We start from the raw sequence: 23684 nt of genomic DNA on the forward strand, positions 1-23684 counted from the left end.
TTCAAAAAAAGATGCTTCATTAAAAAGAAATGAGAGCTTTATTTAACACCCTGGCATTATTAACAATTTTCCTTTATCCAGACAGTAATGTTTTAACTGTACTGACTTTAGTATAAGGAGCCTAGGACCTAAAGAAAAAGATCAGTTAAGATAAAGTATTCATTGAAAATGTGTCCCTGTAACATAAAAGTCTCTTTTTAAAAGGGTCATTTCCCCATTCTATTACAATTCTCCTGTGAATCACATAAATAGCTAATAGGAAAATACAATCTAAGCTTTTATTTAAAAAAAAACTTTAGAAAATTCACTAGAGTTCTTAGAATAGCTTTGCTTTAAAAATTTGTATAAAATTTGTGCTGCCGTCCCAAAGGGGGAAAAAAATCTAAACATTGTTCACCGATCACAATGTTTACATCCTCTTTTTTAAGTGTATGTTTTAACAGTGCAAAGGTCTCCCTAAGTTCCCACTTCAGAGTACATTCACCCCATTAAAGTGATTTCAGTCATTTCAAAGTTTTCAAACACTGAAGCCAATCTCACCATCAGACATCCACTTTAATGTGTGTCTCACCCTATATCATCAACTCCCCGAGAACAGAAAACAACTTTAGTTCTCTTAATGCCTGAGCAGCCAGAACAAACTGCAAACAGAATCAAGAGCCCTCCACAGTCTCATGGTTTCCTCTGCTCTCACACAGGACTGCTTTCTCTCAGAAAGCTCATTTGTTATCACTTCCATAAATCAAGTGATCAATGAAAAGGATGAAAAGAAAGAAAACTATCATCCGCTGTACACCAAACCCCTATGTGTATTTCAGTATTTAATCCTTCCAGTACCCTGAGGAAGCTCAACCTTGAGAAGGCAGAACTTGCCCACAGTTGCCAAGCTTCAATAAGACGGGGCTTCAAACCAAATCCACGCCCAGAGAGTCAACACTGCGTAACACACTGACCAATTTAGGAAAAATCTGAATAGTACAAGAGTTCCACCCTAACTTAGCAAGTAAGTACTTACTGGCATCAGAAAGTACTCTTGTCAGTGGCCTGGAGATCTCGGGCCAGCAAAACAGCGCCTTGAGAAGCCCAAGTACGATGCATCTTGCTGTAGCTTTTCAGAGCCTCCCACCCACCGATGAGCCAGGCAGGGATGAGCTGGGGAGCCCAAGCCCTTCTCAGGGGCAGCTCACAGAGTTCAGCTGTAGCTCTGTAAGGTCATCTCTGTAACTTTAGTGAATGAAGTGTTTCCCCCACGTTCTCAAACATTCTCCCCAACCATTTTTCACGTACATGTCCAGGGTTGTACACTAAAGATTGATAAACTTGTTATGGTACAAAGATCTATATTTATGACCTGCAGATGCTTTTTAGACCTTTAATTATGTGTCCTTCTAAAGATCAGTCATGGGAAGCCCCCCCTCCCGCCCCGCCAAGGCTCCAGCTGCACCTTGAGGCTGCCCCCCGGGAGGCTCTCCACCTCACAACAGCCCCACCAGGCAGGCTTTGCACCACCTGCCTGGCTACTGCAGGCATTAAAGTTATAATCGTCCCTACCTGTCAGAGTTTCATAGGTACAGAGACCATGACCCTAAAAGTGCTCAATCGATCTTCTTGAACACAAGGTTGGGCATCTTTGCTTCTTCAAATTCAACCCTCCTTCACAAAATCCTAGAAAAAATTTCTCCTAAACTACTTAATTGGTTCTTGGGCTGCACACCCCTGACTACCTAGATCAAAACTATAATTCTCTCTCGTATAAATTGTGATTTTCAGGAAGCTGTTATCACTCTGCATGTCACAGCCACACCTATAAATGGAGGTACCATTAGAAGAAACTCTTTCACTAGGCTATGAGAGTTATTGTTCATTAAGTGTTGAACAGTGCTGATCACCAGCACTGTCACCTGCTGGACCAAAGCCCACTGAGGGCAAGACCACGTCTTCATCAGCTCTGCACCCCCCATGACCCCAACAATGTGATGAAGACAAAGGACGCTTGCATCAGTTCACCACTATGGATAAGGACAGTGAAAAAATAGGTCACCTTTACATGTCTATGGGTCACCCAGATCTCCATTCACCAAAACAGAACAAATATACTAATAATGCATTATTTTTGAAATTATTATGAAGTACAGAATTTTAAGTGTCTTGTATTCACTGGGAGTGGTTAGATTATTTTTTCCACTTTTGTGTAACTGAAAATAATTCATGTTTTGATCCACTTAATTTCAACTTCAAGATCCAGCTGACAACTCCTGTGCTTTGAGCCTTGAGTAATTTTATTTTCTGTCTCAAAATGTCTGTGTAAGACAAGACAGTGAAGAATCAAGAAACCAAGAGCAACTCTGAAACTTCAGGGCTCTGTTCCAAACAATACTTTCCTAGGGAATGTCAAAGCAGCTCAAAATACCACTGTGCTTCATCCATCAACAAACTGTCATGTCTCTTGATAAATTATGAGTCAAAAGAAAAATACTTGTCTCTTCCAACCTGGATAGATGAGAACCGGGTGAGGGAGAACCTAATATGTTTACTAATGTTTCCTTTAACAGGTTTTTCTACTAAGATCTAACCATAAAGAAGGCCACTTTCAAATTAAAAAAAAAAAAAATTTATTTCTAAATACGTAATTTCCTCAGTTGTTTATACACAAGTGCATCCCAGCCCTCTACACACAAGTATTCTGCTTTAATTTCAACAGATGAGCTAGAGGGAAAGAAAAATCTTGAATTTCTCCAGGGTGAAAAACATTTCACATCATCAACACACCCAGCACTGAGTACAGACATTTGGGACAGAAAAGTATTCAACAAAAAATCAGTTTGTGGTGATATCACATTTCACACAATTATTTTCATGTACTTTCAATAGAGGCAATTCTACTATGGGCTGGAAGAAACACAGGACAACTCTTGGAGACTGCTGGAAGTTTTAACTATTCAGTTTTGAAAAGGAAGATCATATTATGCACACACCAGAATATGATGTAAACATATCCAGACTATGCAGAGTAAGCCTGTAAAAAATACTCTGGAAAAGGACTCTATGATTTGGGCTTCCCTGGTGGCTCAGTTCTATAGTAGAAAAGTAGAGAGTATATGAAATATGGTGAGAGGGAAAGATGCATGGCTCAGACTGTAAAGAATCTGCCTGCAATGCAGGAGACCTTGGTTTGATCCCTGGGTCAGGAAGATCCCCTGGAGAAGGGAATGGAAATCCACTCCAGTATTCTTGCCTGGAGAGGAGCCTGGTGGACTATAGTCCAGGGAGTCGCAAAGAGTTGGAGAGGACTGAGTGACTAACGTGTTCACTTTATGATTTATTTCACTTAATCATTCAGCTAAATGTGTCATCGTTTTAAAGAGATACAGTAAAACAGTCCTTTCCCTGGCACGCAAACTCGCTTCCTCTCTATCTGTAAGAGGAAGGAGAAAGGCCAGCAGCTGGCGCAGGGGCTCCTCTGAAGCTCTGTGGGTTTGTCCTTCCATCTTTCACATGAACTCGTGCGAAATCACAGCAAGGCCCCATTTTCAACCGTTGACGCTCTGTCTCTAGGCTGCCATTTCACAACCAGAGAAGAAGCTGCCTAGACAAGAAGTGAGGCTGGTCAAAATACACCTTGAATTCCATACATTTACCTACCTACTGCGGTAGCATCCTGCATTGAGGTACAGAGAGCGCCGAACACTGAACTCCTTCACTCCTTCAGTCACTGTGTGCGGACTCTAGGGGCTCAGCCCCCCACGGCAAGCTCATTTCACTCCTCTTTACAGCTCCAGCCTCTTATCCCCGGCGAGGTGCACAGACGCCCACTACCTGTTTGTGACATGAATCTGCCTTGAACACAAACGACCCTGCTAACAATCTTAATTTCAGATGAAGTCCTCCACCATAAGCTGGTGGAAGAGCTAACAAGAGCTGACAAGTTGGTAGTGAGGGGATCCTCAGCATCTCGGTCAGAGACAAAGTACTTGTGAGATAACCCTAACCTCTGTCCAGCCTTGAACTAGGCCGAGTCCTACCTGCAGGCCTTGGGCCAACATCCAGGGACAGCCCACCCAGAGGAGCCAAGGAGCCCCCCGTCAGGAGGCCCCGGAAAGCAGGCCTGTGAGAACACACCTGCAGCCTGGGGCCTGGACGAGACTGAGCCCGTGTGCCCCCAGCACCACGCCCAGGCCAGGGCTGCAGAGCTGCAGCTGCAAGGCCGCTGACTGCGCTGACCTCCCCTTCACCATCATGACCGACCCAAGCTCTGCCGGGCTCCTCCCTCTCTTCATCAGAGCCACACCACGACAGGCGTTTCATCCGCCCCGGCGCACAGGGTTCACAAGGACACAATAAGCAGTTCAGCTCAGGGCAGGGAGCTAAGAAGTGATTACTGCTGAGCCTCAATCCCACCGCCTCGCTCTCCAAATCCTCTGCAGAAACTATGAACAGCAACAGGATGAGAACGATAATGATAATTTTAAACAGCTAACATTTATTTGTCACTTATTGTATGCAAAAACATAGTGCTAAGTGTTGAGTGCTAACAAGCCCATGGGGCACTACTGTGACTCCCGCTTGACAGATTCAGAAACAGGATGGGAGCGCTGAACCTGTGCCTGTGGGAATGCAGGCTAAGCAGCAGAGGCAGGGTGAAGACTAGGCACTAGGCCCCCAGCCTGCCTCTTAACACTCTCTGCTGCCTCCAGAAACCTGGGTGAGCCAGAGGTTGGAGGACTACACCCACCAATGAAGCAGGTAAATCCCTTCACTTGAGAGCCAACTTTCTCACCTGAAAAATGAGTGTCAGAGCTGATGGGGTCTAAGGTACGTTCCAGCTGGTAGTTCTGCTCACTAATCATAGGACCGAGAGAGCCAACCCAACTGTATCCCCAAAAAAGGGATTTAAAAAAGAGAAAAATATAATAATCAACTGTCTTGCTACCACTGCTGGTAATCCTTCTTTCTCAAATTAATAACATTCGGTATTTTTACATGGCTATAGGGCTTCCCTGGTGGCTCAGATGGTAAAGGATCTGCCTGCAATGCAGGAGACTTGGGTTCGATTCCTGGCTCAGGAAGATCCCCTGGAAAAGGGAATGGCTACCCACTCCAGTGTTCTTGCCTGGAGAATCCCATGGACAGAGGAGCCTGCTGGGCTACAGTCCATGGGGTTGCAAAGAGTCAGACACAACTGAGCAGCTAGCACACTTGACACTGCTATGTCCCTGTGGGACCAGGCTACTCCTAAAAAGGGGTCAGGTCTCACCTGAAGGGCAAGATCCACCACTCTGACAGTCTTCATCAGACCAGCCAATCTCTAGGAGGCAAGGGTGAAAGAGAGAAGCAGCTGGTGACCTCACCAGCAGAAGCCACTACAAACACTTGGAAAGAGGGAAGCCAAAGTTGCATAAAAATGTTTCGGATGAAATGCACCAAATAAGAGATAGCTCTGTATGCTTCACCTCACCTGGCCATAAAATTAACTGATGTCAACTCTGACCTACCACAAACTCCCTAAGCATAACAAAATGAGTTCAGGTAAGAGCAATTAAACCAATACCACTGAGCAGGGTTTTGAGGTAAACAAGCTAAGGTAATGTCCTTACACATGACAGTGCATCTTGGGGGAGAAAAATGGGCTGAAGTGCAGTCTGCCCTCTAGATCCACGGATGCAGAACCTGCGAATGTGGAGAACCAGCTGCATGGGGCATTTTGTACAAGGGACATGAGCATCCATGGATTCTGGTATCTGAATGTATGTCTGCGGTAGGGGGCAGGGGGGACAGGGGTCCTGGAACTAATGCCCTCCAATGCCAAGGGATGACCGCAGTGTGTCAGAAGCCAAGCCTCAGGGCAAGAGAGAGGAAGGACAGACCCAGCTTGTTAAATAATACACTGAGAGCAAACTCAAAGGTTACTGCAGCTGCTGCTGCTGCTGCTAAGTCGCTTCAGTTGTGTCCGACTCTGTGAGACCCCATAGACGGTAGCCCACCAGGCTCCACTGTCCCTGGGATTCTTCAGGCAAGAACACTGGAGTGGGTTGCCATTTCCTTCTCCAATGCATGCAAGTGAAAAGCGAAAGTGAAGTCGCTCAGTCATGTCCGACTCTTAGCGACCCCAAGGACTGTAGCCTGCCAGCTCCTCCATCCATGGGATTCTCCAGGCAAGAATACTGGAGTGTTTTGCCATTTGCAATATTTTTTAAAAAAAACAAGCTATCCCATTTTAAGTCATGGTCCCATGAATTAAGATCATTTCTGTCTCCAGTTATCCTGATTCTGACGAAGGGTGCTGGGGCATCAAGAGCATTCCACCTCACATCCAGAGGAGAAATCAAGGATATCTGACTGTCATTCTTCAGTCTTCTCCTCTTAAGTCCTCCCACCAATAAACAGAGTTCTGCAGTTTTTATATAAAGAATGCCAATTTGGTTTTCAAAAAGATGCGAGAGAGTCTGGGAAGGAAGAGTTGGGTTTCATCAAGATAAGCCAGAAGGCTTTCTCGGATGCCCTTAAAATGGTAAGGTCTCAGTTTCACATATGTCAAATGATCTGTAAAACTCCCAGCTTAAAAACACAATTCACAGTTCCCAAGCCTGAGCATTTCTCTTAACTACTTGAACCAGAACTACTTATAACCATTTGACAGAATCAAACCTACTACAGACAGATGCCCACAATGACATTCTTCCCCACTATGGCCACTTCCAAATTCTAGAATTCAGCAGTCACCCAATAAACTCAAACAATCTAAGGAAAACTACTTCTGGCTCTACTTGAGCATTCCAAAGTACATGAAAATTAACACTGTGATTTCACCAACTCACTGGATTTCTCCTCTGTGTTCATTTATTTTTTAATTTACTTACTGTCATGGTTTAGTTTTATATACCACTTCACTTTTCTGAGGCTACTGTGGGAAAAAGACTTGATTTCTGTAGCAACTAAAAGACACTTTACAAGAGACAGATAAAGGAAATACTATCCATATAGCCCTCAGACAAAATAATCACATTCCTTTTGATCCTACAGAACCAAACATATACACAGACATGTGCATGCTAAGTCGCCTCAGTCTTGTCCAACTCTTTTCTATATAGCCCACCAGGCTCCTCTATCCACGAGATTCTCCAGGCAAGAATACTGGATGGGCTGCCATCCAGGTGATCTTCCCGACCCAGCGATCGAACCCAGGTCTCTTATGTCTCCTGCACTGGCATGCAGGTTCTTTACCGCTAATGCCACCCGGGAAGCCCAAACACACAGACACGCATGTGTACAAGCAAGTATGTGCAGTTAAAACCAGCATTTCATCCTTTAAAGAAAAACAGCCAGCCACAGAGGGAAACATGAGCTATTAATTACATTCAACCATTTCATGGAAAGTAGTGAGCTACTTCTAAGTTGAAAAATATCCTCTGAACAATAAGCCCTATGTTTCTTTTTCCCACCTTTCACCCATTTTGCTATATGCCCTTCGGTAATAGACTGGTTCAGATTAAAGAATATGATCTCACTTAAGACTCCATGAGTTTCACAAATCAAATAAAAACAATGAAAACCACCTAACAGGACCTAAATGGGATGAAGATGCTGAGCAGTGTGATAAAGGTGAAGATACAACAACATGCAGAAAGAAAAGCTCAGGTGATGGATCTATAAGATGGTTTAAAGTGCTGAGGGACACATTGATTAAGGGGGAGGGGGACAAGAATCAAAGTGTCTATCACAGAGGTAAAGAAAAAGAAAAAAATTGTATGGAGCTGTTACCTACTGCAGCTCCAACAACATATTACAATTTCCATATCCTAAACCCTAAATTCACATGGCATTTTTCACCTACACAGACAATTTATCCCATTCTTCCCTATGCTCTGCCTTCCAGTGTTCCCTCACTGTACAATGGGTGAAGATTATCTGAAAAATCTCCAACGTGTCCACACATTGTAGATCATCATAAAAACCATTCTTGAAAGTCCATTCCCCACAAAATCAAAAACAGTGATACTCACCAAACCAGGTAAGAGTGCTGAATATCAAATGCTGCTTAAGGATCTGAAATCAGCCTAACCCTCATCACTAAAGAATAGATATCTTATAATAGGATAGAAACAGCATCCTGTAGATTTATCATTAGCAAAATTATGCAGCTAGATTATTCCTGTCTACAGTGTGTGTAGGGCTGCTACATAATTAATGTTATATTAAACTGTTCTCTGAAGATCTGAGAAAAGATCAGAATCTGAACGAACTGTGCTGCTTAATATTATCTCTGAGGGAGGTGTGCGTGGGGTGGTTTGTTTGAAATTCGCCCTTCAACATTATACTCTTATCTTTGATGCTGGTGGTTTCTTTTCTTCCCCTCCTTTGTCTTAGTTACTCCACCTTTTAAGGCTAAAGAACATAGCACATTTAATTAAAAACAGAGAGTTTAGAAACAGTGATGCTTAAAAAGCTGTTTTCATTAAACATTGGTCCAATTCATCCAGGAAGGCTTTGTGCTGTCAAATAAACTCCAGTATTCATGCAATTTTAATGAAAATGCTTCTGAACCCCATTTCCTTCTTTGGTTTTTACTTTCTGTTCAGTATCCTGAATATTTCAAACCTCCCTAATACATTGGCTAAGAAGAACAAAGTAGGAATAGCATTTATAGGAACCAAAAGAACAAGTATTATAAGAGTTTAAATACTATGGTTACCAAAGGGGAAAGGAGGTAGAGGGATAAATTAGGAGTTTGGGATTGATATATACATACCGCTACATGTAAAACAGGGCTTCCCTGGTGGCCCAGATGGTAAAGAATCTGCCTGCAATGCAGGAGACCCAGGTTCAATCCCTGAGTCAAGAAGATCCCCTGGAGAACGGAATGGCTACCCACTCCAGTATTCTTGCCTGGGAAAACCCACGAACAGAGGAGCCTGGTGGGCTACAGTCCATGGGGTCACAAAGAGTCAGACACATGAGCAACTAACACTTTCACATATAAAACAGATAACCAACAAGGACCTCCTGAATAGCACAGAGAGTTCTCCAGTTCAAGAGAACCCATATTTTCCTTTTGTGTTTGTGAAAGGCACTCAGTCGTGTCTGACTCTTTGCGACCCCATGGACTATACTGTCCATGGAATTCTCCAGGCCAGAATACTAGAGTGGTTAGCCTTTCCCTTCTCCAGGGGATCTTCCCAACCCAGGGATCAAACCCAGGTCTCCCTCATTGCAGGCGGATTCTTTACCAGCTGAGCCACCAGGGAAACCCTATTTTGCTTTTACCACTTAATATTCTTTTACCTTTATACATTCCAATCACCTACAATCTATTTCAGTATAAATGTGATTAAAGGATCCAGTGTTCCAAATGGATAGATAACTATCCAAACACCATTTACTGAATAACCCATTGTTTTCACTATCAATTTGAAAAACTGCCTTTCTCATATACCAAATTACCACAGTACACATTTACCACTTATCACTGAACTTTCTATTCCACTCCACCAACTGAATAAATAAAATGTAAGTGACTGATTTAAAGTCTATTCTAGCATCCAAAGGTTGGCTGCCACTGGCAAATTCTGCCTTCACCATTAATAGCTGTGTTACTATTTCTGTTCATTTTTATTTATTTTTACTGAGGTATTGCTAATATACAATATTATATGTTTCATGTGTATAGTATAGTGATTCATAATTTTAAAGGTTATATTTTATTTATAGTTCTTATCAAATATTGGCCATACTCCCATGTTGTACTATATATCCTGGTAGCTTATTTATATTTTAAATATACAGTTTTTACTTCTTAATCCTCTACCCCTATCTTTCCCCTCCCTCCTTTCCTCTCCCCATTAGTAACCACTAGTAGTTTGTGCTCTATATCTGTGAGTCTGATTCTTTTTTGTTATATTCACTAGTTTGTTTTATTTTTTTGATTCCACATCTAAGTGATAGTATAGAGTATTTATTTGTCTTTCTCTGCCTGACTTATTTCACTTCATAGCTATGTTACTTTGGAGAAGACACTTAACCTCTCTGTGCCTTAGTTTCCTCATCAGTAAAATGGGCATAACAGTACCTACCTAATAGGTTTTTAAAATGAGGTTAAGCTAAATGATAAGCACTATTTTTAAGTTACTTATCCTTATCATCAAAAGTCACCAAAGTCACCCTCAAAAGTCAGCAAAGAGAAATCTGGTCCCTGCCTTCAGGAATTTAGAGACCAATGAAGGAGATAAATATTTTACCAAAGGGCCACAAAATTAATATACAATGATAAACCACAGTAAACAGACTAGAGGAGAATCTCATCCAATCTAGCAGATCATGGAAGGGGCCTCCAAGAAGTAACATTCGAATTAAAGGCCAGGGGATAAGTAAGGGTGAAGAGTCCCCAGGGTGACAGGAGGTGGGCCACATGGCCTGGCTGCATAGCCCCACATCTGCCTATGGCACTGGCAGCTTCACAAAGGGCTGGTTTCTTCCCAACTTCAACTTCTCAGTTTAAATTCCTGTCCTCAGAGAGACACTCTATGATCACTCACTTCTGAAAAGCCAGAGATACTGTCTTTGATAAGAAAGCTGATGCTGTAAATCACAGAATACGATCTTATTTTTCAACAGAAATTACTCCAGCTAGAGATGCTCCAAGATCTTGGCTTCAGTCAAAGACAAGCAGCATTTATCCTCAGGGCTATCCTTTCTGAATTAACACATACAGGTGCAGATGAAACCATCATCGCCTCTTTGTGTGCAAATCTGGTTCCTTTCTCACACTTGGAGTTGTCTCCACTGGGAAGAGCTTCCCTTGCTGTCCCTAATGAGCACCACGAACCTTCCTGCAGGCTGAAGAGAGCAGGGTCTCTCTCCACAACACCATGTCAAGTATGACCCCACCCCACCGCCCGCCCCATCATAGCACCCAAGCGTTTCTTCTTTGCATTTGTGACCATGTGTAAGTATATATTTGCATGATTATCAGTCTGTCTCCCACATTACACTGCCAGTTCCATGAAGGCAGGAAATGAGTATTTTATTCAACTCTCTACATTCAGGACTCAGCACAGACCTGGCAGGTAATCAATTCAAGGCCGACTGTTTGTGAGACAGATGGATGACCAGAGCATGGTGTGGGCGGACAACGCAAGACAGATGGATGACCACAGAACGGTGTGAGCGGACACTGCCACTCAGCCAGGGGGGACAGGCAAGGAACAGCTCAGGCAAGCCCTGCAGCTCATGATTTAGGATTTTAGTCTCTGCAACCAGAAGTCATCGGAAGGTTTCAAGCACAGATGTGTCAAGGATATATGTAGCTTTGACCTCCCTGGCTAAAACGTGACCTGACTGGAGGCAGGAAAGATGTCAGGTCACAGGTTGAACCAGGATGGTGCGGGCAGGGGGTGTGGACTGTCTGAGGAACGCCCACAGCATTTCAAAATGGACATTCCAGGGACTTCCCTGGCAGTCCAGTGGTTAAGATTCCATGCTTCCACTGCGGGGGGCTTAGGTCTGATGCCCCAGGGAACTGGGATCCCACATGCCGAGGGTGCAGCCGTTACCGGTGTTTGATGGGGAGAGGTTTGGCATCAGAAATGAGAATTTCATGTGATTAGTAACCTCGATACAAACGTGAGACTCTACAATGTAGGAAGAAGGCATTGTAATCAAGAAGCCTATAACACCAAATGGGAGTATGGACTAAAGTCTGTTTCCCTTAGAGGAGTCCCAGTTCTAAGCAACTGCACTCACGCAAGGCACAAGCATTAACTGTGGAAAGACAGCTCCCATGTATTAAATAATCAAATATTAAATCAGAACCACACAGCTTAGTGGCTAAAGGCCTTTGCACTGCCATATTTGCAACTCAACGGCACCATGGTTTATAAAATAAATAATACACCATGTTACAAAGAAAAACTTTACATGCTTAATCCTCAATGCTCCTAGTGAAAAAACTTTAGTCGCTCAGCAGTGTCCGACCCTTTGTGACCCCATGGATTGTAGGCCACCAGGCTCCTCTGTCCATGGAACCCCCAGGCAAGAATACTGGAGTGGGTTGTCATTTCCTTCTCCAGGGGATCTTCCCAACCCAGGGATCTAACTGGGGTCTCCTGCCTTGCGGACAGATTCTTTACCTTCTGAACCACCAGGGAAGCCCTCAATCCTAACATTTCTGAAAAACCTATGACTACATATTTTTAAGTTCTCTCTAACGTGAGAAGGGAATGGACTTCTGTATTTGCAAAGGGCTTTTCGGCAGGGGCAAGCCATCTATCCACAGCCCTTTGAGAACATCACACTCCTGTACTGCTCCTCTCCCTGCTGATCCCTCAGCTTCCATGAACACACACAGCACTGCTGTTAGTGGTTTAGGCACAAACGTCCTGCTGATTGGCTGGAAGGATGCATCACAAATTGGGGCCACACTCTCCTAGTACCGTCACCTTTGGAGAAACTACAGGCAAGGTACTCAGACTCTGTTTTCTCATATGTTATTATAAATGGTTCAGCATCAACATGCCTTCTCCATAGAGAGGTGTTACAATAGTAAAATAAGTATATACACACTACAAAATGTTAAGGTGTCACTCCATATGCATCAACAAAGAGGAAAAAAGTTAATGTGAGTTTCCCAGGATGGATGTCAGAAAATCATGTATCTGAATAGTTTACTCACGAGACAAATCATAATGATCTAATTAATTGACACATTAAGTAAAGACCTTTCATTTGGTAGAAGGGATTATTGAAAAGACTCCAGCACTTATTTCAAAATACAGACGATGCTTCCACTTAAGAAATCACATATCAAAACCAAACTTTAGAAACTTCTGAAGGAGAACTATTATTTCATATATGGGCAATCTGCAACAAATCTTTTTTTAATTTTCTTTTTCCAAAAAGAGAAATGAATGAAGGGAAAAAGGAAAGAATAGAAGGGGTGCAGAAAGGAACCAGGCAGGAGGATTAGTAAATCAGCTATTCACAGTCATACCCTGCTTTAAGAATTCCGAACATTTCACGATGGTTGGGCTCAGGAAATTCCTGCTACAGAAACATGCTTAACTTTGTTTCCAATATTCCTTAAGCTTATTTGGTCTCAGTAGGTATGTTTCTCCCATGTTCTATGTATTAACAGAAGATTCTTTGGACACAGCAGTCCTAAAAAATGAGGAGCTGGTTATGGGTTTTTGAGTTTTTTAATTGTAATGTCTATGCCCCTCCTCAGATCTATTTCAGATTCACACGAAGTAGGAGCTAGGTGTGACTGACGCAGCCAGGTTTAGGAGCCACTGCAATAGTGTAAGTGGGCTTAAACTACTTGCAGAGATGCTAGGCTGGGGTGATAAATCACTACTAAATGAAGCATGAGTCAAAGATAAGTCATATTCAGAAGTATAAAGAAAGTCAAATAATTTAATCTACAGAAACAGAATTGCACACCTTTTCCCAGTCCATGGGTACTCTGTAAACCAAGACTTTAGGATTCCAACAGTCCACTCAGGAATAAGAGACTAATGTACTGATACAAATAAGAATGCATCTTGCATTAAAAGTTTTAAAATCAAGACAATTCATTGAGTATCTTGTTAAAGCATATTTTAATATCCTGCTCTAAAAAAAATTTACAACTCAAATAGACTCACACCTCATCTTCCACCAGTAATGCCCAATTATAAGAGAAATATCCTGCAGAATTCTTCCACTCTTCAGAGAAACACCTAAAAAGGGCACACACAGTGCAGAATGTATAGATAATGAAGTTCTATTATGCCACGTATACCGTAACTCAAAACTCACTCTTATGGAGGGATATGTTTAATGTTCAAGTCTAAAAATACTTATGAGGACCAAATCTGAAGTTCTGCAGCAAGTAAAGCATCAATTTAGTAAATGCAGAATGACTGTGCCAGAAAATAATATTTCTTGAGGCAGAGTCTTCAACTCTTATTTCCCAACTTACAAACTAATATTGATTCCAGAAATTTAAAACAATTCTGCAAAGGCTGGAAAAACAAGCTTTAATCCAGAAATGACTTCACAGCCTATCTGTCTCAGAGCTTGAAGCACTTTTCATTGAATCCGTTAAAGAGTGCCAGGCCCCAGAGAAAGCCAAACCACCCAGAAAGTCACATTTGCGCCCAATCAGCAGCAACCTCCAGTGCCCCAGTTGATCCTGCCAGGCAAAGCCTCTCTGGGAGGAAGCTGAAAGTGGCCTGCCCATCTCATTTCTTAGGCTGTGTTTTCTGGTCATGGTTCTTCCATTCTGTTCTATTTTGCTGGAGTGGAAAGAAGGAGATATTATTTTTCTTTTTATGTATGCCTTCTTAAACTCTGCATTTTCTATCTTCAACAGAAGCCCATGAAAGAATGTTAATAGAATTGTGTATTCATGTTCAATGAAGATCGCTCAGGATGTCTACCTTCTTTGAATATCTCTACCACACTTCATTCTTCTTTACTGGATGCACTGCATACAGGCCTTCTGCTGAGAAGCTAAGAAGTGACAGACGCCCAGGAGATCCCCAGAAGAGGGGCTGCAGGATGAGGCTGGTCAGTGTGCACCATGACCGAGAGCACGCTGCAGAAGCGGTAGGGGAAGCACGCAGACTGAAGCCGCCCACCCCGGCCAGGCACGTAGTAACCATTTGCACGAGTTGTTTTATGACAGGAGATCCTGATAAGGAATACGGAACTAATAAGCCACCACCAACAGGAAGAGTTTGGGAAAGGTCTGAAAGTAAACACTGTGTGTCCGTCCACTTCCCAGAATCCCTCTCGCTAGGATCCATCTTGGCTGAGCCATGCGGGCGCCACCAGGAAGGACTCTGAATTAGAAGGATTGGCCAAAGACCACCTGGAAATGAATCCCATCACCATAAAACCCAAGACTGCGAGCCAGTGGCAGAGCAGGTCTCCTGCGTTCCCTTACCCTCCTGCTTTCCACCCGGCTGCTCTTCCCAATAAAATCTCTGGCTTTGTCAGCACATGTGTCTCCTCGGACAATTCATTCCCGAGTGTTAGACAAGAGCCCAGTTTCGGGCCCTGGAAAGGGTCCCCCTTCCTGCAACAGAAGCACTTTAATTCTAGACATGTCCCACCTGCCCTCCTTCCTGTTACGCAAAACAGTCAAAGCCATGGCACTGTCTTTCCTGAGGATAAGACTAGGGATCTGGGGCTGGGGGAAGTCATTAAGAAATGGCAGCAAATGTCATTAGCAGCCTCCTTATCCATGAGGCCTCTACACTTCTTGGAGAAACAGGAAAAGCAGCCATGCATTCAGAAGAAACCCAAGCAGCACGATTTAATTTAGGACTCTGTGGAGGGTGAAGCAGGTGCTCTAATGCTCTTAAGCTAAACAGAGCAAACCTGCATTGACTGATGGTTCCCAGCTAGGAAACTGGGTTTGCTCCCCTGATGACTTGTAAGATTCTTCTATTCCTTGTTTTTAAGTTAACCTGAGGAAGTGGGGATGGGAATAAGAAGTAAGGATGATGGAGTGGAAAGAAAATTCACTGATATATAAAACTTCCTTGGTGGCTCAGTGGTTAAGAATCTGCCTGCAATGCAGGAGAGCCGGGCTCAATCCCTGGGTGGGGAAGATCCTCTGGAGAAGGGAATAGAAACCCACTCCAGTATTCTTGCCTGGAGAATTCCACAGACAGAGGAGCCTGTCAGGCTGTAGTCCACAGGATTGCAAGAACTGGACATGACTGAGTGACTAAGCCACCACAACCAAAATCTAATCACAAAAGACAAACGCAAAGACAAACTGCTCCTCGATAAGACCAACTGACCAGTAAAAATCACTGTTTAAATGTTAATTTTAAAAATAATCTTACAGCATTATAGAAAGTGCCTGTCATATTAATTCTCAGAGTATTTTATTTATTATTGCAGCTCTTTTTCCCAACATTAGACAACTGCATATCTGTTTTACATCCTATTCTTCTTTCTTAGCAATCATCATAAATACCTCCCTATACTGATAAATACCCGTCTATGGACACATGGCTATAGATACTTTGTGATACAGCCAATTTACTTCTCTATCCCCTATCACTTGATATTTAGGTTCTTTCCAACTTTTCACTACAATAACTACAAAGGTGTACTAAGGTGCACACAAGTGTTCCAAGCTCACCCATTTCTGTAAATAGAGTCCTAAAAACAGAACTACAAGGAAGAAAACTGCTGACATCTAGCCTCCCACCACTAAAAGAGAGCCCACACACTTACACCTTTGCTGACTCAGAATGTTATCAGCCCTTTTAATCCATGCTGATGTAAACAACGGTATATGTCATAAACTGCTATTTGATTTCCATGACTTTTGTATCTGTATCCTGGCCATGTGCAATCCTTTCCTATACCATCAGTTCTCTGTTATCACAGATGCAGAACCTGCAGATATGGAAGACAAACTATACTTCACCATTTATATAAGGGACTTGAGCTTCCATGGATTTTAGTATCTGTAGAGGTCCTGGTACAACCTGGTCCTGGTTTCCTGTGGATAACAAGGGAAAGCTGTATTGCTTTTCCATATTTTTTTCTATTTTTCTATTAAAGTGTTCATCTTTATCTTACTGATTACTAAATATTTTCATATATCTCTTAGTTTGACACTTAAGGCTGGCATTGGGCTCATAATTGAGATTTATTGGCAGTTATCAGCTCTGAAACTAGGCAGCCTGGACAAAAATCCTAACTCTGCCACCAAAGCTGTGTAACCTTGGGCAACTTATTTAACTACTCTGTGCTTTAGTTTCCTCATCTGTGAAATGGTTATAATAATGTTCTTATGGGGCTGGTTTGGGTAGTTAGTGAGTTAACTGCCATGGTAGCCATTTTTATAATTAAAGAAGTTTATTTTAAATTTATAATTTTATAAAAGCATATTTTAACTTTTAAATTAACTCTTAAAATATGTGATGTGTCTTTAAGCAGAAATGAATTTAAAAATACATATACGTGTAAATCCATGGCTGATTCATATCAATGTATGACAAAACCCACTGAAATGTTGTCAAGTAATTAGCCTCCAACTAATAAAAAAAAAAAAAAAGAAAAATACAAAAAAAAAAAAATACATATACAAAATAACCCCTTTTAAACATATATGTGCTAAGTCAATTCAATTGTGTCTGACTTCAATTGTGTTTGGCTCTTTGTGACCCTATGATTGTAGGCCTCCAAGCTCTTCTGTCCATGGGATTCTCCAAGCAAGAATACTGGAGTAGGTCGCCATCTCCCTCTCCATTAATCATATATAAATATGGATAAAAAGAAAAGAAACAGGAAGGATGCATTCATTCCACAAGCATGTACTGAATGCCCACTAAGGGACAGGCATTGGGGAAACAGTGAAGAAGACCCACCCAGGGGGATATCAACAAGGAAGTAAACCAACAAGCAGGGCAGTGGCCAAGGCCTGTACTTAAGAGACACACTAGCCAGGCAGTTTTCATCACACACGGCAGGGCATTTAACCCACGCCAAATGAGGGAAGGGTATCTAAGAAATTATCAAGCTGAGACTGGAAACAGAAGCAGTGATTCGTCAACTATAAAGTGGAACAGAGGGGAGGGGAATTTCCACAAAGAGGCCAGCACAGTGTGAAGGGTGAAAAGCAGGGAAGTGTGGGTAGTACACAGAGAACAGGTAAAAGACGATCACACACTTAAAGAGCTGTGAGAGATGACACCAGGTGGGTAAAACACCTCAGACCACACTCCAAACTTTCTCATGGGACTGAGAAGGGCTTTATGTTGGGAGCCATAAGGATCACTGATGAGTTTTGGGGGGGGGGGGCGCAAAGTTAGAGTTGTTCTTTATAAAGATGATGAATAGCTCCATTCAGATATGAATCAGAGGGGAACAAGACAAGCAGCATGAATGTCAGAACCTATATTCATGTCCATCTTGCCTCAGCTGTGGATCTTAGGAATTGGGAGATGTGGGGGCTGAGATGAAATTAAGTGACTAGCAATTTGTCCAGTGTCTAACAGGTCCTCAGAATGGGAAAACCAGGAGGACAGCTGAAGTTTCCGAGCTCCTAAACCCTGGCCCCTACTGATCATGTTCCACACTAATGATGGCCAGTCTTTCACCACTTTCTGAATGATTTCAAGAGTTCCTCCTGAAGCATTCCTCTGCCTCCCTTCTGAACATTAAGCACAGATGACTCACTGCTGCTCTAAACAAACGACTTCCCTTTTATGATACATGATCAAATCACATCATGGGTGGAAAATTCCCTGAAGGTCAGAAAAGAGTCAACCATTTATGCAGTGAAATTTGGGAGGGGGCAAGTTTTAAACAACACAGTTGGTGCAGACTTGTGTCCTCAATAACAGATTCCTTCAATGAAGATGTCATCTGCTTTAGTCTTCTTACAATCGTTCTGAAGGAAAAAGCCTTCAGTGTGTTGTTAGGATATTTACTGCTTGCCTAATATTTGTTAATTTCCTGTTTTAACAAAAGCAGAATAAACTTCAAGCTCACAGATTTACTCAAGCAAGAAGAGTATGTAGGACTTAACTCTCTTTTTTGTGTGGTACTTTCCTATATCTCTATTTACCATAATGTGGCTTTTCCATCTATCAAAGTGATATGATTCATTTTTAAATTAAAGTCAGTAAACTAAAGATGAATGAAGATGCCCAAAAGTCATGAAGATAAAAATGAATGTCAAGTATGGGGAATAGTCAAATTACTCTGCAATAACCTATGGAAAAAGCCTACAGAAGTCAGAAGAGCCTATAGAAATTCATCTGAATCACTCCTGGCAGCAATCAGCAGACAGCAATAATTTAAATTTATAAAGGGCAAGCAAATACACATCACATGATATCAGCATAACTCATTGCTTCATATAAGTAGAGTAACAGTAATCATATTTAGACAAATGCACTGATACAGAGATTTGATAAGTTTTCTGTTTAGAACATATTCTTTCATATAAGGTGATTTATGGTTAATATGTACCTAAAAGATTTAAATGCACATTTCCTGAGACATAGAAAGTAGCTGAAAGAGCTTGTAAAAAATGAATTAAATGCATCTTAATTATCACAAAATACCTGCCGACCAATTTAAATTTTGTAAACTATAAGTTTTTCTAGCTTCTGTTGGAGCTAAGAAAAAGGAGTTTTCCATGTCTGTATCAAAAAAGTTAAAGAAGAAATAGATGATGAGCATTATAAGCTTCTCTCTGGAAATTCTGGTTTGGATTTATGATAAAAGTAAGGGCCAAAAAAAGTAGAAAATCTAAAGAACTTGGATTTGTGAACTTCAAAAGGGCCAAAGATGCACAGAGAGTAAGGGATGCCATGGACAGAAGAGCGCTAAATGAAAAACAAACTTGCTTGTTAAACTTAATTAAAAAGTGGAGTAGGAGACAGTACTCAAGTGAAATGTTGAGCATTAAGAAGTAGAATAGAATCTCTGGATAATAAGATATTAATTTGCATGAGTAAAATCTTGGTAACAGTAATGAACAGAACATCTCCAGAAAGCACTTCAGTCAGTCAGTCTACAGACATGATAGCGGCCAGGCAGAGCCAAAGGTTTGGGTTTGAAATGCCTCTTGCCCAGAAGTAGCCACTTGAGCAGTTTAAGGAATAAAATAAACATGGCCAGCATTCACGCAACGTAAAGAAGCACCCCTGTCACTTCAGTGAGCAGCTGTAAATGCAGGGAATGACAAAGGTGAAAGCTGGACAATTAGAGAATGGTGATTACCCACTCTGCAATCAATTCCTACAGAATACATCACCTTTAGGTTACTTCACTCAGACGCAAAGAGCGTCTGACTTCTCTCTCCTGGACCAAGCTGTCCAATGACACCAAGTCCTCACGGGACACCTTAGGGTGCAAGACCTCATCCTTTCCAATAGATGTCTGGCACTGTCCACCTACTACACCTAGAAAACCACTCAGGGCTTTGGGTCCCCGAGTCACGCCAAAGAGCGTGAAGCAAACACATCACTGACGAACAACACAAAGCGTGCCACAGGCATCTGGAACTCTCAACAACCACTTAATGAGCAACTTCAAACTCCCATGTGGCTGTCTAATGCGCCCGTACAAGATAAGGGCATTTCCCTGTATCTATACTGGCACCAGCCTTCCACAAGCAAACAGACAGATGATGAACAGTCAAGCACTCTGCTCTCACTGGTAAAGATTCCCTGATGCCTTATTGGAAACTGACAATTCAAAAAACTCTTCAATGTTCTACAGCCTCTCCATTCCAAAGTTAATAAAACTGTCACTATGCTACCAGCCTACCAAGTAAGAGGATGCTCAGAAAGTAATTAACAGCCTCACTGTTTAAGACTGATCAGGGACTACAAAAAGAAAATTGTGTTTCACCAGAGAAAAATATCAATAACTAAACATAGGGGGGAAACTGTAAAATATAGCACATATTAAAAGAGGCTCACGTAATAAGAAAATCTTGACAGCAAATGAGACTTAAATTTTATGTGTCAGTGTTTACATTGTATGTGTATGTGCGTGTCCATATATACAATCATAAGCACACATACAGATAAATGTGTTACTAACACCCACTTCTACATTCTGGGTACACGGAGAGACCACAGTTCCCAGCGTCCTCCCTTCTTCCCTTGCATTGAGGCATTCCAAGTTTTGGCCAGGTTACAAGTTCCAGCCAACTGAAGACAAACATAAGTGATTATTCCTTCTATTAGTTTTCTGTTGTTGGATAACAAATTACTACAAACTTAACAGTTGAAAACAATAGCTATTTGTTAGCTCAGACTTCTACAGGTTGGGCCAGCTTGCCTGGGTTCCCTGCTTAGAGTCTCATGAGCCCGCAGGGTATCTGTCAGCTAGACTGGGCTCCTCTCTGCAGACTCTGGGAAGAAGTCTCCCATTCACATCGTTGGCAGAATTCAGTTCTTCAGGGCTGTGGACCTTAGAAGGTCCCTGTTTCCTTGCCGGCTGCCATCCAAGAGCTTGTCTCTGCTCCTAGAGAGTAAATACACTCCTTCTCACAAGGCCCCTTCATCTTTAAATAGCAACAGTACCGCCAGTCCTTTCTGACCTCCTCTTCTGCCACTAGCTCCCCCTCACCCCCCCCCCAAAAAATGCTCTTCTTTTAAAGGGCTCATGGGATTAGATTAATCCCAACTGTGTAATCTCCCTTTTGCCATATAAAGGAATAATCTCAGGAGACATCTTTCCATAGTGACAGGCTGACCTACACGCAACGGGGAGGGGCCTGTACTAGAGGGAGGGTCACTGAAGGTCTTAACATTCTGCCAACCACACTCCTCTTCCAGGTTTGGCCCGTGAATATCTCCATGCTTGTTCCAACACACTCTTTCCCTTTGGCAACCATGAAAATTATGTGTTAAAGATGGCAGAACTCTATCTTGGGTTCCTGAAGCAAAAAACAGGAGATAAGAATAAAAAGAGCTTTGAGGAGCAAAGATCCATTAAGACCTGTTGGTTAAACCAAAGCATCAGAGCATCTTTCAAAGTGCAGACAACAAAAACCAAATGTACTGGTTGAAATTGAGATCTAACAAAGATTGAATGGATCCAATGGATAAGAGAAAGATTCCATGTGGTAAGTGGCAGATGGAATGACAAGAAGAAAACTGATAAGAAGCCTTCAGAGGTTTGCAGAAATGTCACCAGTCAAATCAGCCATAAGCAGTTCATAGTTAAAAGCCTGGGACTGTAAAGTGACAACCAAATTTAAATAAACAGGAAGCCAACTAAAGAATCTATGCAGCATCCAGAGGCCACACTCCTTGTCACTCTCTTTAAATTTGGCCAAATGAGAGAGAGAACAAGAGAGTTCTTCCCAGATTGCAGAAACAGGGTGAAGCCCAGGATCGTCCTCTACTGTAGGGGCTGGGCACTGCACGAGGCTTACTCGGCAGGCGGCACCACTGTCATGGAGCACACAGGCCATGATCCCCATTCTTCCCTTTGCCGAGTGGGAGTGTTCACTGTGGATGATGCTTCTTGTACATGAAAAAGCAAGGCAAACCATATCTGCCTACCTTGACACTAAGATATCACTTCAACTCCTCCAATGAGGATCTGTTCATACATTCAGTTTGAATTATGAGAAAGATACTTCTATTTCTATCAGATACCATAATTCAGAAGAGGCTAGACAATCAGCTCAGTTCAGTTCAGTTCAGTCGCTCAGTCATCTTTGCCACCCCATGAACAGCATCAGGCCAGGCCTCCCAGTCCATCACCAACTGCCGGAGTTTACCCAAACTCATGTCCATTGAGTCAGTGATGACATCCAACCATCTCATCCTCATAGTCCCCTTCTCCTCCTGCCCTCAATCTCTCCCAGCATCAGGGTCTTTTCCAGTAAGTCAGCTCTTCACATCAGGTGGCCAAAGGATTGGAGTTTCAGCTTCAACATTAGTCCTTCCAATGAACACCCAGGACTGATCTCCTTTAGGATGGACTGGTTGGATCTCCTTGCAGTCCAAGGGACTCTCAAGAGTCTTCTCCAACACCAGAATTCAAAAGCATCAATTCTTTGGTTCTCAGCTTTCTTTATAGTCCAGCTCTCACATCCATACATGACTATGGGAAAAACCATAGCCTTGACTAGATGGACCTTTGCTGACAAAGTAATGTCTCTGCTTTTTAATATACGGTGTAGGTTGGTCATAACTTTCCTTCCAAGGAGTAAGCAAACTTTTAATTTCATGGCTGCAATCACTATCTGCAGTGATCTTGAACCCCAAAAAATAAGTCAGCCACTGTTTCTACTATTTCCCCATCTATTTGCCATGAAGTGATGGGACTGGATGCCATGATCTTAGTTTTCTGAATGTTGAGCTTTAAGCCAACTTTTTCACTCTCCTCTTTCACTTTCATCAAGAGGCTCTTTAGTTCTTCTTCACTTTCTGCCATAAAGGTGGTGTCATCTGCATATCTGAGGTTATTGACATTTCTCCCAGCAACCTTGATTCCAGCTTGTGCTTCCTGCAGCCCAGCATTTCTCATGATGTACTCTGCTGCTGCTGCTAAGTCGCTTCAGTTGTGTCTGACTCTGCATATAAGTTAAATAAGCAGGGTGACAATATACAGCCTTGACGAACTCCTTTTCCTATTTGGAACCAGTCTGTTGTTCCATGTCCAGTTCTAACTGTTGCTTCCTGACCTGCATACAGGTTTCTCAAGAAGCAGGTCAGGTGGTCTGGTATTCTCTTTCAGAATTTTCCACAATTTTTTGTGATCCACACAGTCAAAGGCTTTGGCATAGTCAATAAAGCAAAAATAGATGTTTTTCTGGAACTCTCTTGCTTTTTCGATGATCCAGCGGATGTTGGCAATTTGATCTCTGGTTCCTCTGCCTTTTCTAAAACCAGCTTGAACATCTGGAAGTTCATGGTTCATGTATTGCTGAAGCCTGGCTTGGAGAATTTTGAGCATTACTTTACTAGCGTGTGAGATGAGTACAATTGTACGGTAGTTTGAGCATTCTTTGGCATTGCCTTTCTTTGGGACTGGAATGAAAACTGACCTTTTCCAGGCCTGTGGCCACTGCTGAGTTTTCCAAATTTGCTGGCATATTGAGTCAGGCACTTTCACAGCATCATCTTTTAGGATTTGAAATAGCTCAACTGGAATTCTATCACCTCCACTAGCTTTGTCCGTAGTGATACTTCCCAAGGCTCACT

The 23684-nt window shown here is 42.3% G+C and overlaps 1 protein-coding gene across 2 annotated transcripts in view; it reads right to left on the minus strand.

Annotated features, from left to right (window-relative positions):
• The window catches only part of SH3GL2 (SH3 domain containing GRB2 like 2, endophilin A1), a 216570-nt gene that overhangs the window by 184972 nt on the left and 7914 nt on the right, over positions 1-23684 (minus strand). The window contains exon 1 of one of the 2 annotated variants that reach the window (XM_061132258.1): positions 16424-16501. The exons of the other annotated variant lie outside the window; for it this stretch is intronic. Within the exon in view, the coding sequence (XP_060988241.1) occupies positions 16424-16426 (3 nt within the window). The 5' untranslated portion in view covers positions 16427-16501. Of the gene's footprint in view, positions 1-16423; positions 16502-23684 lie in introns of those variants that run through there. 2 annotated transcript variants of the gene reach the window in all.

Source organism: Dama dama, chromosome 29 (genome assembly GCF_033118175.1).
Source record: "Dama dama isolate Ldn47 chromosome 29, ASM3311817v1, whole genome shotgun sequence".
NCBI classification, from domain to species: Eukaryota; Metazoa; Chordata; class Mammalia; order Artiodactyla; family Cervidae; genus Dama; species Dama dama.